At 35.9% G+C, this 22401-nt stretch overlaps 1 protein-coding gene across 14 annotated transcripts in view; it reads left to right on the top strand.

The window, feature by feature from the left end:
* The window catches only part of CSNK1G1 (casein kinase 1 gamma 1), a 163838-nt gene that overhangs the window by 63952 nt on the left and 77485 nt on the right, over nucleotides 1-22401 (top strand). For all 14 annotated transcript variants that reach the window (XR_008549165.1, XR_008549166.1, XR_008549168.1 and 11 more), the window contains exon 3: nucleotides 22259-22299. Coding sequence is in view for 5 of the 14 variants with exons in the window: in XM_054688049.1 (XP_054544024.1) it covers nucleotides 22259-22299 (41 nt within the window). In the remaining 9 variants the exon portion in view is untranslated. The remainder of the gene's footprint in view (nucleotides 1-22258; nucleotides 22300-22401) is intronic.

The following is a 22401-nucleotide window of genomic DNA, read 5'->3' as shown; positions in this document are numbered from 1 at the left end:
TGTGGAGCTTATATGAGTGGGAAGAAGAGGATGCGTTTAAGGGATGCTGGAAGAGGAAGAACCTGCAGAGTAGAGAGATTGAAGAATAAAGAGAAAACTTTTTGAAGGAGTGCGGGTGTTAATAAGAAAAGTCTTAAGCCTTAAGGTTAAATAGGTGCCAACTAATTAATTATTGTCATTGGTCTTTCACGTCTGGTTATATATTTCTGAGATGCTTCATTTTTTTTTCTTTTTTTAAAAAATTTTTCTTTACCCTGTCATTTTATTTTTAAATGAGTACATTTATTTTATAACCTGAAAAAAGCAAAAATATTCCTAAAGCATGATTTTTTTTAAAAAGCTCAGCATATAGTGGTGATTTTTTTTTTAAGTTTTATCTTTTTTGCATAGAACTGGGGTGTCGGCCAGAAGTGTTGGGGGTGGGGACAGGACGCACCAGAGATGGAGCAGGGAGCAGAACAGGAGGATTTACTGAAATACACTGCTAAGGGAAGCAGCAGGCAAGACAGAAAAGGTCTGCTGCGCCATATATGTGGATTATCTTCTTGACCAGGAATTGAACTCAGACCATAGCAGTGACAGTGCTGCGATTGAACCCCAACACCACCAGGGAGGCCCCACTGTGGTGATTATTATGTTTATTGACATAATGTTGAGTTACAATTCTGTGTATGTTTTAGGGATATAGCTTCACACCTCTGTCAGTGTACTTTAAAATGAAATTTTTGATTGATTGCACATAGCTCACTGGCTTACCAGGTCCTTTATGCAGGTCATTATACATGATGACACCAATATAACACAAGTTCTAGTTTGGGTGTCTCCATTTCCTTCCCCTGAGTTGTGATTCCCCAGTGGCTGCCAAAGCCAGATCAGGGTTAGAATAGGGTATATGGTCATCCTGTAGGATGGGAAAAGAGGAAGGTTTCACTTCTTTACAACCAGAACAACATCCTCGTCCTTCAACGTACAGTCTTCATCCACTTTTTGAGGATTGAGTTTCACAGAGAGACCCCAGACCAGAGTGTATTTAAATTCTTTGAAGGGCCTCCCTGGTGGTGCAAGGGGTTAAGACACAATTTATGAGGCTACCCACAGCCACTGCAGCATGAGCTCGATCCTTGGCCAGAGAGCTACCCACATGGCACAGCAGACCTCTCCTAACTCTCCCGCTGCTCTCCTCAGCAGTGTGCTTTGGTCAGTCTGCCTGTTCTGTTCCCCACTGTCTCTGGTAAATCCTCATCCCCCAACACACCGCTGGCTTGTACCCTAGTTCTTGTATGCATAAATAAATCAATCCTTTAAAATAACCAAATGCTTTGAAAAGATTTTGGGGATTATTTATGCAGAAATCCTCCACAGTGATCCTGGAGTAAAGTAGCACTGTTGGAGATGTGTAATCTGGCAACTGACCTTTGGGTTTGGTATAAGTCCTCATTAGTTTTGGACCCTTCCAGATCATTTCCAAAAGATCATCAAAATTCTAGCAGTGATGGGTAGAGATGGGTACGCCATGAGGCACCTTTTAGGTGATATCCAGTTACTCATTGGAGATCTGTTCAATTTTATTTAACACATAGATACAAGAGATATAAACTTATCTCCTTTCATCACGTCACTGAGGTCGTCTGCTTGGTATCACTATGTAGAGTAACTCTGGCATTACAAATTTTGTTTTCAACCAGACTGCTCTTCACGGTTTCAGCATCCAGCTCACTTTGAGGGCGGTGGAAGTGAGATTAATGCCTCTTTTATCATTTTAAAGCCAATTTTAGGGGGTTTGTTATAAAACAAAAATTTTGAAAAGAAAGTATCATGCTTGTTGTCACAAAATTGTTTCCATTTCTACTTTAGAAGTAGAAAGTAGAAGTAGAAAGTACTACAGAGATAACCACTGATTTTGTTTACTTAATTTAACTTTCCAGAATTTAAAGATGTATATCAGGACATGCATTAGAAATATTTAGAAATGCAACCAACTTGTGCTAAGTACAATAAGCCTGTCTTTAATCCTTAATAGAGAATTCGTTTCAACTTAAAAATAGATCATTCACTTTTAGTCTTTATATTCAGGAATTTATTTGATGAATCTCAATATACATATAAATTGTTTCTGCTTTTTAATATTATAAATAACACTATACTGAATATCTGTGTTGAAACTTGTAGTACATCCTTCTGGTACAAACGATATTTTCTTAGGAGAAGTTCTGGAAGTTGTGTCAGAGGATATACAAATTTGCAGTATTATCACAAATTGTCAATTTGGTTTCTTTGTATTTGGAGGGGTTATTTCCCTACTTCTTCAAAAACCTTGAAAATTATATCTTTTCATCTATGATAGTCAAATAGAGGTAAATGGCATTCCATTAAATGGGCTTATGTTCATGACTGAACATAAACATCTTTACACATTGCGTTTCTCATTTTAAGAGTTGCTTCTTTGTGGCCTTTGCCCATATTTGTATATATGTTTCATAGAAATTAAAGCATTTTAATTGAAAGAATTTTGAAGATTTGAGAAAGATTGAAGCATGATTATGGATAAAATCCATGGGAGGATGCAAAATCCATAGGAGGACACAGTGGAATGTGAACAGATTTACAGGTTGATTTTTGTTTTTTATTAATTGAGAAACATGGGGTATATTTTGAGGGCTTATTAAACTTTTCAGTCTTCTGCTGAATCAGGTGTGGACACAATCCTGTAAACATTAAGATATGATTGATTCCATTTCTCCAGAATTAAGAAAATAAATGTCTCTAGTCTACAAATAATGGCTTGTTTTCCTTCTGTGTTGGAAGAATAAGTAGATAAACTTTCTTTCACATCCTAATAGGTATGTACCTGTATTTATGGGAGACCCCTTAGACTAGATAGTCTTGCATATAATTTTAATAGTCTTCATATTATCCTTGTGAGTATTATAAGATATTATAAGAGAATGTTTTTACTTGGCCAACAAAAAATCAAGGTACCAAGGAATTGACCTTTTTTTGCTCTTTTCTATCTTTGGCATCTGGTAAAATGTGCAAAAGTACATTAGCACTGAAAGATGTTTCTAACAAAGGTAAATTGACTAAAGGTAGCAGTTTGTCCTGTGACACACTCCTCCCTGGCTTCTAAAATAAGACACTTATTCCTATGACTAAAGTAGGGTGTACACTGACAATTTCTCTGCATATTGTCTCCATATCTGAATTATCTATCACTCATAAATCCAAGTTGCAATATGTAACTTTAGCTATTTTGGGCAGTTGTGATCATTAATAGTTTACAGATGCATGTGAACGATTGCATGTAAACTTAAAGCAGTTAGTTGCATACTTAATCCCTATTTCCCCCTACAAGGAAATGGGAAAGGAAAATGAGCAGGCAAGACTGCATTTGTTATCTATTTTATGTATTGAGTTTTCAATAAGATTTTTGAAAGATAGATACAGTTCTGCTACATTTAAAAATTTTAATAATCACTCATCTGAAGGAATGTAGGCTTAAGATTATGCATGAGATTTAAGTCTTTTTTCTCTATTTTTGAAAGTAAAGGTATTATAAAATCAAATGCTTCATTTTTACTCATAATTTCTTAGGAAATCTAACATTTTGAACAAATAGAACTAAGATTAAGGTTTTGTGTTAAGGTTTTTCTATAAATTTTCAAGTAATTAGGATCTGAAAACAGATTTTAGAATTCAGGCCATCCATTACTGTGGTTATAATTAAGAATCCTGGAATCAACTTGTCTTTTTAAGTTTCTCCCCCCCCCCCCCCGTTCTAAGATGAAGACAGTAATAAAATCTGTCTTACAGATTTTTTTAATTTTTAATTTTTTGTATTTAAAATTTTATTTATTTTTGTGTAGAACAATTGGGGTGTAGACCAGAGGTGCAGGGAGTGAGAAAAGTCACCAGAGACAGAGTGGGAGAACAAGCAGATCTACTGAAATATAGTACTAAGGGGAGCAGTGGACAAGACAGGAGCGGTCTGCTGTGCCATATGGTTGAGCTCCCTGGTTGGGGGATGGAACTCAGACTGTAGTGGTGGTAGCACTGAGTCTGAACCCCTAGGCCACCATGGAGGCTCTTACAGATTTTCTGTGGAGATATATAATTGCCTGAAATTGATGCATATCGAGTTCTTGGCTTGTATACGTTATACAAAATACTGTTTAATATTTTGTTCTGATTTCTCCCCAGCTTTGTGTGAAGGAAATTTTAAAAAATTTATGAGATGTTAAAAAGAATAGGAGGAGGGAGTAGGATCAAAACAAGGGGGGTGGGAATTGTATGGGGACTATAACCAAGATGAAAATGCATACATTGTGAAAGATGAAAAATGATGTAAAAAATATATAAAATGAAAAAAAATGAAAGAAAAAAAAAACAAGGAATGTGGAAACAATAACCATAAAGAAGAAATAGGATGGTGAATGTTTATTTATTGACCAGTTGTTAATATTTTGTCTTGTGCTTTATCTCTTTGGAAATATATGTATATATGTGTGTGCTTGTAATTTTGAGTAAGTTTCAGACATGACAAAATACACCCTTCCCCCATAGAAAGGGATGTTTATGTTACAGACATGACAAAATACACCCTTCCCCCATAGAAGGGGATGTTTATGTTTCCATTTTACAGATATATATATATATATATATATATATATATATATATATAATAGATTACATTTTTTGTTTCAGTTTCACAATATTTTGTGGAGGGACTCAATTTAAAATTATGACCTCAGATAAATTCATTTTAACTTTATTGGAAAATTTACAAATGTGTATAAAATTATTGTTCCTAGAAGTTTAAATTTCTTTTGGAATTACCCCCTGTTCTAACTCAACCACAATTTGTTGAGGTTGAATAGCTTTAATTGGATCTTGAGGAGGAATTCTTTCTGTCAGTAGCACAATTCATCAAAAACTGGTAGGAATAAACCATTTAAATCACTTTCACTGCTGCACAGTATGTCACTTTAATATGGTGATTTTGAAATATCACAGACATGGAACTCACATTATTATGCATGGACATCTTAGCTATTTAATCAAGAGAATTTAACAGTAAGATTTCCAGGCTTGCTAAACAAATTTGAGCAGGACTATGTAACTAGGATGATTATGAACAACACCAGTTTATGGAAAGAAGGTTTGATTATGAGGAGAGTTCAGACTCATTTAAATGATGTTATCATCATGTATCCGAAGGAGAAAACTATCTGAATTCTTCTCGCCTTACTGTTCCAGAAAAACACAAAATTCTTATTAAAGGAAGGTCAGTGCACTGCCAGCCATAGTGGACTTTCGAAGAGCAGATTGTTTAGATTAATTCATTATTTTCCCGAGTGGAGTTATTAGGGCAAGAGAACGCCATAGATACATATTTTTTATAATTTAATTTTAATGACAATACCATGTGACATAGATCTTAAAGCCCTGATTACGACAGGTAAGCATTTCAGCTCCTTAAAGCATGTCCTATACATACCTCTTTTTCTCTAAATATTGGATTTTTTTTTCAAAATTAGATATTGTTTATTGATTTTCTCTTATACACCTTCCCGATCACATATACTCTTCTCACAGTCTCTCATTACACGTATGTCATACTTTGTTATCTATATGCCTTTCATTAATTCTTACTCTCAAGTCACTAACAAAATTATAAAGTTCATGTGAGTATCATTAAGTAAGCTTACTGTTTAGATTCCCCCACAGTATATGTCAGTTTTGTCATGTCTGATAAATCACTTATCCTTTACCTATTCACATCTCATCTTCCAAAATGCTCATATCTCTAGTCTGTTGTTTTCCTCGCTTGCTTTGTTCTTTCTCTCTCTCTCTTTCTTTTTGTTTCTTTGGTCATTTCAGTGAGGTTTTTGAAACAATAGAGATAAATGCCTATTTCTTACCTGCTATGTTAAATCATATGTCTCTGTATTATACTTACATTTATTTGATAAGCTTTTGTGATATTCTAGTTACACATACAGAAACATGAGCTAGATTATAAGGTAAGTAGATTTGTAGTTTATTTTCATTAATCATCTTCACCAAAGAGAATTAGTTAGTGGATCATTGTCATTACTGATGTTTAACAGTTGAATTCTTTGGTTTGATTCCATTCAATTCAACCATAAATTGAATGGAGAACTTTGATATGAATGTAATCCTCACATTACACAGAGCTTGAGGTAGGGCAGCTAATACACTGGTGGTTAACAGAATCAGGACTCTGAATTATCTTAAAAAAGCAATGAGTTAATCAAAAAACCTGGCCATGATTCTGGCCATGATTCAAAATCTTACTGTACAATTCCAGGTCTAACAATTAGATTAGCAATAAAAGATGACTGTTTTTAGTAAGAAATAGGAGTTTAATAAGAAATAGATGTGCAAACTCCCAAAAAAGCTCATGGTAATGTGGACTGATTTTATATGTGTATATATATTTATACACATATACAGACACATATAAATTCATATTTACATCAAAAATTCCAGAAGAGTTAAAGTAATATTTGATTTTTAGACCTATAAGAAACCTTGGCATTGTCTAGTCCAATCTTTATTTTAAAGATGAGAGAAACTAGATCAAATGACATGGTCATGATAAAATAAACTAGCTTGCAATGGGGTTGAAACTAGAGCCCAGATCTGGACATCACAAGCAGGTATTTCCATTATATACTATAGCCTTTTGGCTAAGTGTGCTGTTGAAAATACCACATGCTGAGGTAGGAACATAAGCTTTAAAAGGACATTAGAAGAAGTGTCTAATTCCAAAGGTGATAGTAATTCACATTTAATACAGTTACCTCTCTGGCTTTTAGGGTAAACTGACCCCACCTTTAATCTTCAGTGATTTTCTCTGTGGGGAGGAAAAGCATTGATTAATTGGTTAATTTATTTTAATTATTGCAAAATATGTATATTGAAATTAAGAATAAAAATGAAAGTAGAGGATATTGTAAACCCCAGTACCTTTCTCTACCCCTAGTCTTTTATTTAAATAAGGTGTACAGTGGGAAGTGAAGTTAGAGATGTGAGAGTGCCTGTTCTTGTCTAGCCGTGGGCCATGGTACAAATTTTGTTTTTATTCTGTAGACAGTGAAACAATTGGAAGGAATTCCATGTCATTGCCCTCCCCCAAAACCCCTTCCAGCATAAATTAATTAAAATGTCTGATCTTGCTTTCCTTTCCCCAAAAAAGTGTAATTTTTCTGTTTTTTTTTTTTTTTTTTTTTTTTAACATGGAACTATCTTTTATTCAGGGTGCTGATTACTAAAGAATTTTTGTGGGAGTTGCTCCAATTTTTCTGCTTGGCAGAGAGCTGAAGTAGTAAATGCTTTGTGATTTAAAGTAATTGTGTTTCTTTTATTAAAGGTCTCCTTGGTATATGCCCAAGAGAAATGAAAACATATTCACACAAAAATTGTACATGAGTGTTCTGGCAGTATTATTTCATAACCAAAAGTAGGAACAACCTAAGTGTCCATGGCCTTGATTAATAGATAAACAAAATGTGATATTATTTGACTGTAAAAGACTTGTTGCAACATGGATGAACATTATGTTAAATGGAAGTAGTCACAAAACCACGTATTATGTGATTGCATTTATATGAAATATCCAGAATAGGCAAGTCTGTTGGGACAGAACATTGATTAGTGGTTGTTAAAATGCAAGTATTGGGAGGTAAGGAATGGATGGGACAATTTTTGAGTGTGTAGGTGATAGCTAGAGAGTATTCTTCATGAGATGATAAAAGTTTCTGAAATTGATTGTAGTGATGGTTGCGTGAACTCTGGACATACTAAAATGCAGTGAATTGTACACTTAATGGATGAATTATATGGTGTATATGAGTTACATTTCAAATCATTACCCCCAAAAGTATATAGACTTAAAATCGATATGTAGACTTTCTAGTATAATTATGTAACTTCATACAATATTATGTTGGACTTGTTTAGGAAGTAGTGTAATCACTTGGTATATATTAAAGTGATTTTTTTCTCCCCTGTGAGGAGTTAGAATTAGATTTAAAAGTTTCAAATCCCATCACATTTGAGAAAATTTTAGTTTTTAGTAAATTATTTTTTTTTAAGATTTTATTTTATTTATGCGTACAAGAACTGAGGTGTAGGCGAGAGGTACAGGGGGTGAGAGGATTCATCCATCACAGAATGGGAAGCACAGGCAAATCTACTGAAATACACTGACTGCTGAGTGGAGCAGCGGGCAAGAAAGGAGAGGTCTGCTGCACCATATGTGTTAGCTCCCTGGCTGGGGATGAAACTCAAGCTGCATGGCTGGCAATAGCCTGATAGTGCTGAGACTTTAACCCGTGCGCCACCAGGGAGGCCCTTTAGTAAATTATAGATTAAAGATGAAACTTCATTTATGGTCAGTCCTAAGTTTTACATTGTGAATCATGATTTAGTATTCTTTTATTTATTTCACTGTTTTCATATCCACTTTAATAACAGAGGGAGGTTGTCTTACTATTTTTTTTTTTCTATCAGGCTTTTACTGTAAGATGAGACAATTCTTGAATAGAGATGGTATTGCTTTGGTGTTTTTTTCTTATTCCCCACAAGGAAAGCTTTTTTTGACTTTGAAGAAGAATCTGGTGACCATCGGCTAAGAACCATCAGTTCTAGCCACTAATGCAACAAAAGTTTTACTAAAACATATTGCACTTGTCTAAATTTCTACAAGTTATTTAGCACAGTCATTGAATTGTTTAGGTTTAAGTTATTTATACTTTATTTGAAATTAAGTTGTTTGCTTTTTTTTTTTTTAGGTATAAACTCATTTTTTATGATACTTTGATGTGGTCTCTCGAAGGACTGTTCTCCCATTACATTTAGGGTGTGACTCAAAATGACAGTAGTTGCTATTACACTCACAGATAGGTCTAAGAATTTCTTGTTTTCCTAAAAATTATATTATTGGGTCTGAAAAGAATTACCTGAATTTGTTTTTTTTACAGCGTTATAGGAATACAGTGTAAAATCTAACATCTTAACCATCTTTAAGTGTACAGTTTTGTAGGGTTAAGTATATTCATTTATTTGTCAAGCAGATCTCCAGAACCTTTTCATCTTCTCCAACTGAAACTATATTTATTAAACAAACACCCCTCTTTCCCTTTCCCTGCAGCCCCTGGTAATCACCTTTCTGTTTCTATGAATCCGGCTACTTTTGATAATCTTTTTTTTTTTTTTTTTTTTTTGTGGGACCCTTGCGCTGCAGAGGCTGCGGGCAGCCTCGCAGCCCAGCGCTCAACTGCTGCGCCACCAGGGGAGGCCCTACTTTTAATTATCTTAAAAAAGTAGAATTATACAAGTCAGAATGACTGTTCTGCCTAAAATGATAGTACAAATTTAATTAATCTCCATCAAAATACCAGCAATATTTTTCAAAAAAACTGAACAAGATATATTGAAATTTACATGGAACCACAGAGGCCTTGATTGCAAAAGTAACCCTAAGAAAAATGGAAAGAAATAGAGGTCTCATGTTACTTGACTTCAGACTTTACTGTAACACACCAATATTAAAAACAATAAGGTATTGTCACAAAAACAGACACATGGACCAGTAGATCAGAATTAAAAGCCCAGAAATAAATCCACATGAATACCTAATGTATGGTAGCTCATCCATGACCATAAAATGGGGAAAAGACAGTCTCTCTAATAAATGGTGCTCTTTAATAAATGGAAAGCTACACATTAATAAATGAAGTTGGATTACTCACCAATACCATACATAGAACTAAACTCCAAATGGATTTAAGATTTAGATATAAATACTGTATACATAAATATTACTATAAAATAGAGTGGAAAACATTGGTGAAACGTCTCGCTATTACTCTGTTGGTGGGAATGTAACTAACAATAAAGATACTTTTGGTGACTCAATCCCTGATTGGAATTAGATTGTTAAAAAGCTTTCTACACAGCAAAAGAAAATGCGGGATAACTTAAGACATCCAACTGAATGGGAGAAAATAGTTACATAATATGCAAGTGATAAGGGGTTAATATCCAAGATATATAAAAAGCTCTTAAAATTCAACAAAAAGAAAATAAACTCAATTAACTAACAAGCAACAGGTATGAACAGTTAATTCGCCAAAGAGGATATCCAGAATGCCAAAGACTCATGAAAAAGTGCCTGTTGCTGCTTACAGTAAGAGAGGATGTAGGTTAAAAACAATGAGGTACCATCTTGTGCCTTTGAGAATGGCACATAATACAAAGACCTCAAGAAGTGCTGGAGAAGATATAGAGGGAATGGAGCCCTATTACAGTGGCTCCATACAGTGGTGGGAATGTAAACTGGTGCAACCATTATGGAAGGCAATCTGCATTTACCTTAAAATATTAAAAATGGAACTCCCATATGACCCAACAATCCTACTCTCATAGTAGCATTATTTACAACAGCTAGAATGTTGTTGTTGATGGGTGATTGAACCAAGAAGATGTGGTATTTCCACATCATGAAGTGCTATATAGCCATAAAATGTTGAAATACAGATATTTTCAACCAAAATTGAGGAAGTTCGAGACAATTACAGGTAACAAAACAAGTCAGAACAATAAAAGCAAATACTGGGCATTGACTTAGTAAATAATTTTACACACAAAATACTTTCTAAAACCTGTGGATGTCGGGTCTCCCCAGTGGCGCAGTGGTTGGGCGCTGGGTTGCGAGGCTGCACCTCTGCGGCGCTCGTTCGATCCCCTGCCACTGATGAGGGTCCCACTTGGCGCGCAAAACTTTCCTGCCACCCGCTGCTCCCCTCAACAGTGTACTTTGTCAGCCTGCCTGCTCTGCTCTCCCCTCTGGCTCTGGTGAATTCTGTCACCCTCCCGCGCTTCTGATTGTACCCAGTGATTGTATAAATAAATGAATAAATCTTTAAAAAAAAAAAATAAAACCCGTGGATGTCGATAAACATCCTGAGGCCCCTGAAGTTAAGAGCAAGTAGGTAGAGGGCCTCCCTATTATACCTATTTATACCTATTTATTGTATAAATAAATTTATACAATTTATTGTATCAATAAATAAGTAAATCTTGTATAAATAAATAAGTAAATCTTTAAAAAAAAAAAAGGGAGTAGATAGAGAAAGGAACCAGGGGGTATAAAGGACAATGGTGGGGAAAAATAGATAACAAATTTGTTAGAGAAGTAAAACATAGACATAAAAACTTTGAAGATGGTGCTTTCTTAAAGTCTATTATATACTCAACAAGTACAAATAAAATATTCTATAAATGACTTAGTGGAAGAAAATAAAAGAGTGTGTTGGGCCTCCCAGTGGCACAGCAGGTTGAGCACAGTGCTGTGAAGCTGTCTGCAGCCTCTGCAGTACTGGTTCAATTCCCGACTGTCCAGGGAGCAACCCACATGGCACAGCAGACCTCTTCTGCCTCCCCCGCTGCTCCTCTCAGCAGTGTATTTCAGTCAGTCCACCTGTTCTGCTCCCTGCTTTGTCTCTGATGAATTCTCACACTCCCACGCCTCTGGCCTGTCCCCCATTGCTTGTATAAATAAACAAATCTTAAAAATAAATAAATAAATAGTATATGTCAGATATGAAGAAACTTATAATGGCCTGGATTGAATACAGCACCATGACCGTCACAACCAAAGCAAAATGTATGTTTGCAATATTGAAAAAAAAGTGCTGAAACTGACTTCAATGCTGTATTTATTGCTCATTCTGTGATGTTTGCACAATGACAGTGTCAACTTATTTCTCAGAATGTATCCCAGACATCAAGTAACGCAGGACTGTAATGTCGCGCAAAAGAAACCAGACCAAAAAAGAATGGCTATCATATAATTCCATACATAAATGTTAAAAATAGGCAAAATCACTTTTGTTCAATTGCAGTCAAAAAGATTACTTTTGATGATGGAAGGTGGTGAGAATTATTGACAGGAGAAAGCACAAGAAAACCTACTGAAGTGCTGCAATTGTTCACCCCTTGAGTGGTGACATAAATCCTGTATGGTTATATTAAAAAAAATCATCGCTGAACTGTGTATTTAATATTTGTGTACCTTATATAAGTAATAAAGTACCTCAATTAAAAAAGAAAAATACATGTAAAAATGCCAAAAAGTCATATCATTTGTAGAAGAGGATTGAAGTTTGTTTTTCAATATCAGTTCTATGTGTCAGTGACCCTCACATAACTTTCCAACTGCTGTTAGGAGCACCTTCATCACAATCTCTGACTGTTAACAAAACTGAAAATACTGTGTTGGACTCTTTAGGAAATTGTTCAAATAATTAACAATAAAGCAAGACTTTAAAAGAGAGAAAGAGAGTAAGTTAATATCCCTATTTATGTAAATAGTTCCATTAGGATGAGAAAAGAATTTTATATAAACACGGGACACAATGTGCAGCACTGGGATCTGCGATGCTTTTAGCATACTGACTTTTCCAATTTGTACATTCGATGAATGCCTAATTTTACGTATAAATATTCTACTCCTAGTATAACTTTGTTAATAATACCTGTATTTCCCATTAAAATTTGCATTAACATATAAAAAGGGAGGTTTTAGTTCTTGACAGAAAACTGTTAATAAAATATTAGCCTATTTTGGCCTAATGATTAAGTCCAGGTCATTGATAATTGATGATCCATAGTTTTAGTTCTTCTAGAATCAATTGATTTACCTTGAATTCTGTTCATAGTTTTTTAACTTTTAACCCTTTTTATTTTCCTAATGAACATCTGGACTTTTCTATTTGAATAGCTGAAATGTCAGCAGTATTGTCAACATCTCTTGTCTATAGGTCTCCATTTGGTCTTTTAATTTTCCAATTTATACAACAGAAGTCTTCAAATAGCAAGTAATCCTTTTCTGAAAGAGCACTTCAAAATCCTTTAGAGATCATAATGAAACCTTTATTGATGAAATGATAAAATATCTGGGATTTGCTTCAAAATAATTCAGTTATTGAAATTGGGTGAGGTTACATAGGGGAATCATTATATAACTGATATTTTGCATAATAAAAACTTAAAATTGCATAATAATTTTTTAAAGGATTTCAGTATTTTTCTGCCTCAGAGCATCACGATTTCCAGAGTGATTCATTCTAATTGCAACAGGGTGGTCCCCAGGAAAGGGGGAGGTTCCCTGCCCCACCCAAGGGAGGGTGGAGCTGAGCAGCAAAAGAAGAAGCTGCAGAAGAGACTGAGGAAGGAAGCAGGATGGAGCCAGGAGACCTGGAGGAGGCGCATGGAGCCTAGAGACACGTAAAGAAACTGCGCTTGTCTTTTGGTCGTGGACTGGGTGACACAGATGTGGGTGAGACCTGTGGGGAGGTGACAATGGCAGCTTTTATCTTGATGTTGATTTTGCTCTTTTCCTTCCGGGCTTGTCTGGTTGTTTGTGACCCTTTTTTGTGGGTCCCCACTGGAAGATGCTTTAGACTTGTAGCAGGCTTTGGGGCCTTGTTCTGGGCCGATCCCATATGGATGGACTTTTACCCACGAGGGGATGGGTAACTTTGGGTGCTTCATTTAGAAACTAGACTCTTTGCCTTACCTGTATTGTTTCCTAGTTGTATTAAAGTTCCTTCCCATTAAAGTCTCATATGTTTTGTGTTGATGCGGCGGATGGCAGAACCCATTTAGAATAGGCAGGTTTGCGGGGCTTGGGCTACCCCTCTCCCTGTCCTATAACAGAATCTTTTTTCTTACCATTGTAATATAGAAAGTTACATGCATTTACTTTGTAAATAAAGCATAGGGTTCTATAAGTACTTCACAGGCTTACCCTCTTGAATTGGAGTATGGGTTTCTTCTTTGACCTCATTTACAAATGACTTCCCTTGTCCCCCCTTATCTTACTCTACTCAGCCTCACTCCAGATCTTCAGCTGCCCAAGACCCTCATTTTTCTAACTTATTGCTCAGAATATTATGTTTAATAGTTAGGAAACATAGAGTCTAGTCCAGTCACTGACTTAAGCTTTTCATCTCAAAATGAAATAATTAAAACTCCTTTCCAAAAGTTTTTTATTGATGATGGCTTTTTTTTAAAATTATGGTCCAACTAAAAAATAAATACTAAATTGTGACCTAATATATACCTAATTAAATAATTAAATAATACCCTCAATAGGAGTGATGGACTCTGATATTTTTTATGTTATATTTTTTTTCTTCATACAACTTATTGGTCTAGACCCAGTGAATTTATTTATTGCACCCTCCACTAATGGATCTCGCCTTGTAGTTTAGAAAATATTTTTTTGCATGTTAATAGTAAACATGCTGTATGTTATTACTAGTGATGTTAAGCATGATTTAATAAGATTTTTTATAATAAACTGATACTGATAAGTAATCTTTTCATAAAACTTGACACACAGAAGAAATTATCCTTGCTGTTAACTGCTAACCATTTGTGAAATGTTTTTGTATAGTATATTAATACACTAGTAGAATTAAGTGAGTTAAAATTGAAAAGGCCTCTGACCTTTTTCTTTAAGGTTGTAATGCTCTTATCTTCCTTCCTCTCTAATTACACTGCCCACTTAAAAGGATGCTCTTTGGGTGGTGGAGGCAATAGACCAGTCTGTTCTCTGTGCCCTAAATAGACATAGTAACTGATTCAAGTTACATGAAAGTGGTTTCTTGTTTTAATTACTAATTGCTTCAAGTTCGTTTGGCTGGATTTTTTTTAACAAGTTCTAGGTAGTAATTTATAAATGTACTACTTTTACTTTAGGGCAAGAAAATGTGACAGCTGGAGATCTAACTAAACTGGGAACCCGAGGCTGTATGTTCCTTTATCAGTGTGACTCTGAGAACTGAGACCTGCTGGTTCTTTGAAATAATGCTGTGTCTGATGAAGCTTACGGTAAATGTTGTCTCTGTAGGTCACATACTGAAACAGGAAGTCTTCATGCAGTGAGTTTTATTGGTAACATCACATCTAGGACTGCTCCTTCAAAGTTTAAGATATAAAGCTCTAAAAAACTACGTGTAATGCAGTTTCTTTTCCATTATCAATGAAAGAACCCACAGCCAGGAAGTGAGCCTGGGAAAGCATTATGGATTTTATGCAACAGATAGTAGAAGTTTTGATTGCTTGAGATTGTGCCATCTTATTGATGGTATTTTTCTGCTCATTAAACTACCTGCCTTTCTTACAGTTATTGATAAATGTTTTCTCTTTTTAGCTAAAACAATTATTTGTTTTCTTCTTTTAAAAGATTTATTTATGCATACAAGAACCGGAGTACAGGCCAGAGGTGCGGGGGTGAGAGAATTCACCAGAGAAAGAGTGGGGAGCAGAACAGGCAGATTGACTGAAACACACTGCTGAGGGGAGCAGCGAGCAAGATAGGCGACATCTGCTGCACCATGTGGGTATCTCCCTGGCCGGCCGGGAATTGAACCCACACTGCAGAGACTGCGGATAGCTTCACAGCACTGTGTTCAACCCTCTGCTCCACCGGGGAGGCCCTAAAACAATTATTTATTTTAAATGAGCAGGATTTTAACTGTCTTTCAATTAAATTTTCCTAGAGCAAAATTTGTAAAGGTGAAGCTGAATGATAATCTAGATTGTTCCACATGACAGCATTTTGTATTGGCCTTTTCAGTTTTGATGATGCCTCCTAGCAAAGGTATTCATTTGAGTGATGCATAGCTAAAGAGAATTACTCAGTCGCCCCTAGTGTCTCTTAAGAATAAGGGTAATTGCTTTGTAAGAGGGTGACATTTGTTCCATTCTTCTGGTGCCCCCAGAAAAAGTAAATACAAGAAAACTAGCATTTTGTAATCTGCTAGCCATCGTATTTGGTACTGGCTCTCTCATTTATTATACTTCTGTAATTATATTCTTTTATACAAATATGAAAACTGAACCTGAGAGGCAGTTCATAATTTGTTACTTTAAGATTTAATGAGAACTTGGAGGAAGGTATCGTAGAATGAACATTGCCTTCTCTTCTGGTTTTCTTTCTGCTCTCTACTAATTAAGAATATTTTTTTGACCCTTCTTAACCACTTATATTTACATGTAACCCAAAGATTGTAACTTTTTCTTCAAAATGGCTTGGCTATAAATCCTTGGTTTTTTTAAGTTCTAGGAATATTGCTTATATCTACAATAACAATAAAAGTGATAAAAAATAAGTGTAGCTAGCACTTTGCAGTTTACAAAGTATTTTCACATATTTTACTTGTGTGATTTTCATAACCACACTGTATATAGTAGATATTATTCTTTAAATAGTCCATTATAAAAAAATTCCTATTCATCTTTTTTTTCTTTAAAGATTTTTTTATTTATGCATACAAGAACTGGGGTGTAAGCCAGAGGTGCAGGTAGGAGGTGGGTGAGAGGATTCACCAAGGAGAGTGGGGAGCAGAACAGGCAGAGCTACTGAAATACACTGCTGAGGGGAGCAGCCGGTGAGGCAGGAGAGGTCTGCTGTACCATGTGGGTTGCTCCCTGGCCAGCCAGGGATCAAACTAATGCTGCAGTGGCTGGCAATAGCTTGTTAGCGCTGTTTTTAACCCCTGCGTCACCAAGGAGGCCCTCATCTTCTTTCTAGGTATTCCCCCATCTCTTCTGTTTTACATACTGGGACCAGATTAATACTTTTTAAATACAGATTTCACTGCTACTTTCACTACTTTTTCTCTTAGCATGAGAACCTTGGTAGTTTCACAGCAGGCCGAAGTATGAAGTAAAAAACTCCTATATTCATAATCTAATTTTAAACTAGGAATAAAACAGTGAATTGAACATTCTTTTTTTCCTTCAAGAAATTCACTCCCTAGGGGAGGTAAAAAGATACATGAACAATTATATGTATGGAAGTTTGTGAAATTAGTTGCTGCCTCAGTTTTACAAAGTATATTTAGAAAAGGGATTTTTTAAAACATAGAACCACAGAGAAGCAAAAAAAAAAAAGACAAGACAAAAACATTAGAAATGGTTAAAAAAATTGGAAGCTGTAAAGGAGATAGTTAAGTAACTGACTTAGCATTTCAGAGAGAGCTGAATGACTGAAAGGGTAGGCAGTTTATAACATCAGCTATATCAGTTAGGTTCAAAAACTGGAGACATTAGAAACTTGAGAAAGTTGAGATGCAGAAAGAAAAATGTTAACAAGTCTTTGTATGAAAGCAATTAAATAGCTGAATGCTCCTATGAAAACTGGGCTGCCCTGCTGAAACCCAAGGAAAATGAGAAAAATGTTTCACATGGAAAGATGAGGCCACAGGCTATGAAAGAAGCAGTACATGTCTGGGGGTTCTATGAACTCTTGCATTTTTCCTTCAAAAAAAGCTTACTTATAATTTCTACAGTATAGGAATTTTGTTTTACTGTAAAAAATATTTTCCCAAATCTTCAAAGAAAAGTGAAGATCCAGGAAAGGTGTATCTTTATTATCCTATAGTGTATGCCCCGGCACACCTCCATGTACCTTTGGTTGTGTATACCTTACAGTAAGAAACTGGCATTTGAAGTTATTCAGACCCTGTCTCTATTGGATCTTTTTTTTTTTTTTTAAAGATTTATTTATTTCTTGTTTATACAAGCACTGGGTACAGTCAGAAGCGTGGGAAGGTGAGAGAATTCACCAGAGCCAGAGCGGGGAGCAGAGCAGGCAGAAGGACCGAAGTACACTGCTGAGGGGAGCAGCGGGCAGCAGGAGAGGTCTGCGCGCCATGTGGGACCCTCCTCTGGTGGCCGGGGAGCAGCCGGGGATCGAACCGGCGCCGCAGAGGCTGCGGGCAGCTTCGCAACCCAGCGTTCAACCGCTGCGCCATCGGGGAGGCCCTCTATTGGATCTTTGTGGCTTTGTTTCTTACCATTTCTTCCCATATGCCTTATGCTCCATTCATATTGGTCCACTCACAATATGTCAAATTCTATCATTTCCTATCATGTCTGCACATCACCATTCAAATTTGTACACAGTTGTGGGAATGTGGACTGGCCTAACCCTTATGGAAAACAATATGGAGTCTTCTCAAAATATAAAAAGCAGATTTACTTTATGATCCAGCAATTCCGTTCCTAGGTATCTACCCTAAGAGTGCAAAAACACTAATTCCAAGGAATACATGCACTCTTGTTTTCGTGCATTGTAGCACTATTTACAATTCCAAGTGATGGAAACAACCTGAGTGCCCAATGATAGATGATGGATTAAGATGTAGGGTGTGTGTGTGTGTGTACATACATTTCACATATGCAGTAGAATACTAAACTATTTAAAAGAAAAAAGATGAAATCTTACCATTTGTGACAACATGGATGGAACTGAAGGGGATTATACTAAGCAGAATAAATCAGGATAAAGACAAATACCAGATGATTTCACTCAGGAATATAGAGAAACAAAACAAAGATACAGACTAAACCAAACAAGTCCTAGAATCTGACTATAGAATTGAGGCAACTGGAAGTAGAGGGTAGAGGTGGGGGGTAAAGGGGAGAAGAGGCACAGAGGATTATGGGTGCTGTGGGTGTAGTGCAGTAATATAAATCTGAAGAAATTTCAGCCTATATATCACTGAATCATACAGTGTTATAAACCAATATTACTTCAAAATATACAATAAAAACATAAAGTGACTTAAAAACCATATTTTTTTTATATGAAATGTTCTTTATTCTCCCTTAGTTGATCCTTCAATCTCACTTCAAGTGACACTTGTGCATAAATGCTTTCCCTTCCCTCCTGTAAGCTCCTTTCTTAACTTGTTCTTTTTACATACTTATGACATTTAATATGATTTATTTAACAAACTTTTGAACCACCATGTGCAAGGCCATGTGTGAGGAGCTGGAATACAGTCTTTGAAGATGAGAACTGTTAGTCATCTGAGGTATCTATTATCTGCATATGATTGGTATTAAATATTCAAGTTCTTTCCCCCAACTCTGGGTCTCTTGTTTTTCTAGCTAATCTTTTCTGTTTCTTCACAAATTGTTGTTCAGAATCACAGGTCTGATCTTGTAACTAACTCAAAAAACTTTTATTTTAATCTTTAAAAGAGCATCGACAACTTTCCTAATATTAACTCAACCTTGCTTTCCTATTCTTTTACTGTCCTAACTGTTCCTTGCCCTCCCTACCCATCCTGATCCTCTTGATGCAATTTATTGTCTATATAATCCCCAGACCATCCAGTGTTCTCAGCCTATACCATCCCCTTTCTCATTTTTTTTTTTTTTGCTCAAGCACTTTCTTCATCTGTTAAATGCCTTCTTTTTTTAAGGCTCTGGTGGTGAATTTAGTCTAGAAATAAAGTATTTGCTTCCAGAGACTACTGTAATTGCCTTTTTTTGATCACAGATCAGAATACAGATTTATTATTCTGCTTACACTTAAACTACCACTTTACTTCACATAAAAGTGTCTGCTGCACATACTGTGAATGTTAATTCTTTGACAATGAAGGCCTACTGTACCCTGAATGAGTAAGGGATGAATTTTGGTGCCCACACTTCCCCATCCCTAGTAATTACTAGTTCTAAAACTTGGGGGAGGGGTCCAATTTAAGACCTAAACGCATTTACACTTTTAAACTTGACTGTTTCCTCTTATGGTAGGCCTTATGCAAAAATTGGTTTTAAGTTACAGTAATAGCTTTATACAGAGCCAGGAAGGGCTCTCCTGAAAAATCTTTACTAACATCCTATGTGGTATAAAAGAAGTATGTGACCAAATGGGAGTTTTAATCTGCCTTGGAGCTGACTGTTAACACTTCATCTATTCCTCCCTTTTATTAGTATCCTTTTCACGATTTCATCATATATTTTTAAAAAACACTTTTTTGTGGGGATTTTATTCAGATACACAAATTACCTTTTGAAGCTTAGTGTAATTAATATATATAGAAAAAAGCCTAGTTTTGCTTATGCTTTTTTAAAAAAGTTGTTCACCTTATGGTTTCATAGTTGCTTATCTGGCAATCTGAGAGTTCTCTTATGTTATTTGCAGATAAAAGTTATTCCTAAATTAGTGTGCTCTTTGACACATAACGTGTCAGCTTGATAGCAGTATTAAAATATAGTGATATAGTTTGCAAAGGGCCATCTGTTGTCTAGACCTTGGTAAAAATAGCAACTTATATTGCAGTTTTTCCCCAAAATGAAGTTTTCCAACAGGTCTTTGAATAACATAATTTTATTATAATGTTGATGAGAAAAACAATCCTGGTGAGCACTGAAAATAATGATATTATTCAACCACCTGCTTTTGTTTCACTTAAAGTTGCAGATTCCAAGCACCTATTAATAAGATTTACTGTGCATCTTATAAAAATCAGAAAATATTAAGAAACAATAATTTTAATTTCTTAATTTATATCTTTTCCCACGAATGTTCACATATGTAATATTTATCTTTTTTTTAAAGATTTATTTATGCATACAAGAACTAGGGTACAGGCCAGAGGTACAGGGCAGGGTGAGAGGATTCACCAGAAACGAAAGTGGGGAACAGAACAGGCAGACTGACTGAAATACACTGCTGAGGGAGCAGTGGGCGAGACAGGAGAGGTCTGCTGCGCCATGTGGGTAGCTCCCTGGCAGGCCAGAGATTGAACTCATGCTGCAGAGGCTGCAGTTAGCTTCGTAGTGCTGTGCTTTAATCCCTTGTGCCACCAGGGAGGCCCTGTAATATTTATCTTTATCTTAAAAGTAGTCATATGTACATACCTGTAACTTTTGCTTACTGAAGGTGTCTAAGATTGCAGAACTTCATCTTAAGTACTATAGGGAATTGAGAGAACTATTAGGTAAAAACTATCCATGAAGATATTCATAGTCTAGTGGATTAAGGTAGGACAAACTATGTTTCATATACTAAACACTAAGAAGGAATTAAAATTAGCCTTTAAGAGTAACTGGAGGTGGGGAGGTAAAGTGGCTTAGACTCAGCATGTTACATAGACACACTAAGTGATAGCTGTTCTAATCCACATCTTCAAGTTCTTGCACTAGATGCCTAGAAAATATTGATTGCATTTACACAAGTAGAAGAGTTGAGTGGAAAATCCATTAGTATTTCAGGAAGAACTTTAAGATGCTTTTTTTAATGCCTTCTTTTTTTTAAAGATTTATTTATGCATACAAGAGTTGGGGTACAGGCCTGAGGTGTGGGGGGGTGAGAGGATTTACCAGAGACAGACTGGGGAGCAGAACAGGCAGTTCTGAAATACTTTGCTGAGGGGAGCAGCAGGCGAGGCAGGAGAAGTCTGCTGCACCATGTGGGCAGCTCTCTGGCCGGGGATCAAACGCCTGCTGCAGTGGCTGAGGACAGCTTCATAGTGCTGGGACTTAACACCTGTGCCACCAGGGAGGCCCTAAGATGCTTAACTGTTATGCAGATAGAGAGCTGTTACCTGCAGTTCTTCATATAGTGAGTCAAAATAGCTTTGAAAATCATCTACTTACAAACATTAAATGAGTTTTTCAAAAGGAGGGTTGGACAGTATTCGGTTTTATTTCACAATGTCCTATGCCAAGTATAGTCAACATTAAATACTGTGGCAAAAATACAAATCCCCATTTGTCAGTGAGTTAGAAAAATGAGGATTTATTCGGGTTTATTATGCCAAGAGTTAAAAAATGTATCTTTGAAATTCTGGCATTTGTTATTCATTGCTTAATAGTTGTGAAATATTAAATAATAAAATGTGTGTGAGAGGGAATTTTTGTTTTTTTTTTAAAAGATTTATTTATGCATACTAGAACTGGAGTGTAGGACAGAGGTATAGGGGGTGAGAAGAATTCACCAGAGATCGTGGGGAGCAGAACAGGCGGATCTACTGAAATACACTGCTGAAGGGAGCAGTGGACCAGGCAAGAGAGGTCTGCTGCACCATGTGGGTTGCTCCCTGGCCAGCTGGGGATCTGCTGCAGTAGCTGTTGATAGCTTCATTGTGCTGAGACTTAACCCCTCTAGCCACCAAAGAGGCCCCTTCATTTGTTTTTTAACAGAAATTCTCTACTTAAATTTCCAAATTCTCAAGCTGTTTTTGTTCTTGTTGTTCTGGATCTCATTACTTCTGTTTAACTTTTCACTTATAAATCATGTTTCATACATGTGAACAGCATTGGGAATGTGACCTTTCTCATAACCCTGTAAGCTAAGATTTTTGCTTTGCCTTTCCCAGAATGAATGTCACTAAAACATATGCATTCTGCTTTTCCCTAGGTAAAAATCTCTACACCAATGAATATGTAGCTATCAAACTGGTGAGTAGACTCTATTTTTGTGGTAATTATGTTTTGGTGCTCTCACCTCTTGTATATCTTTTTTCAGGAAATAATTGCATTCATAAAAATACTGAATTTTTT

Source organism: Talpa occidentalis, unplaced genomic scaffold, assembly GCF_014898055.3.
Source record: "Talpa occidentalis isolate TD23 unplaced genomic scaffold, MPIMG_talOcc4v2.1 talOcc4.11, whole genome shotgun sequence".
Lineage (NCBI taxonomy): Eukaryota > Metazoa > Chordata > Mammalia > Eulipotyphla > Talpidae > Talpa > Talpa occidentalis.
This window is presented reverse-complemented; position numbering and strand designations above follow the sequence as displayed.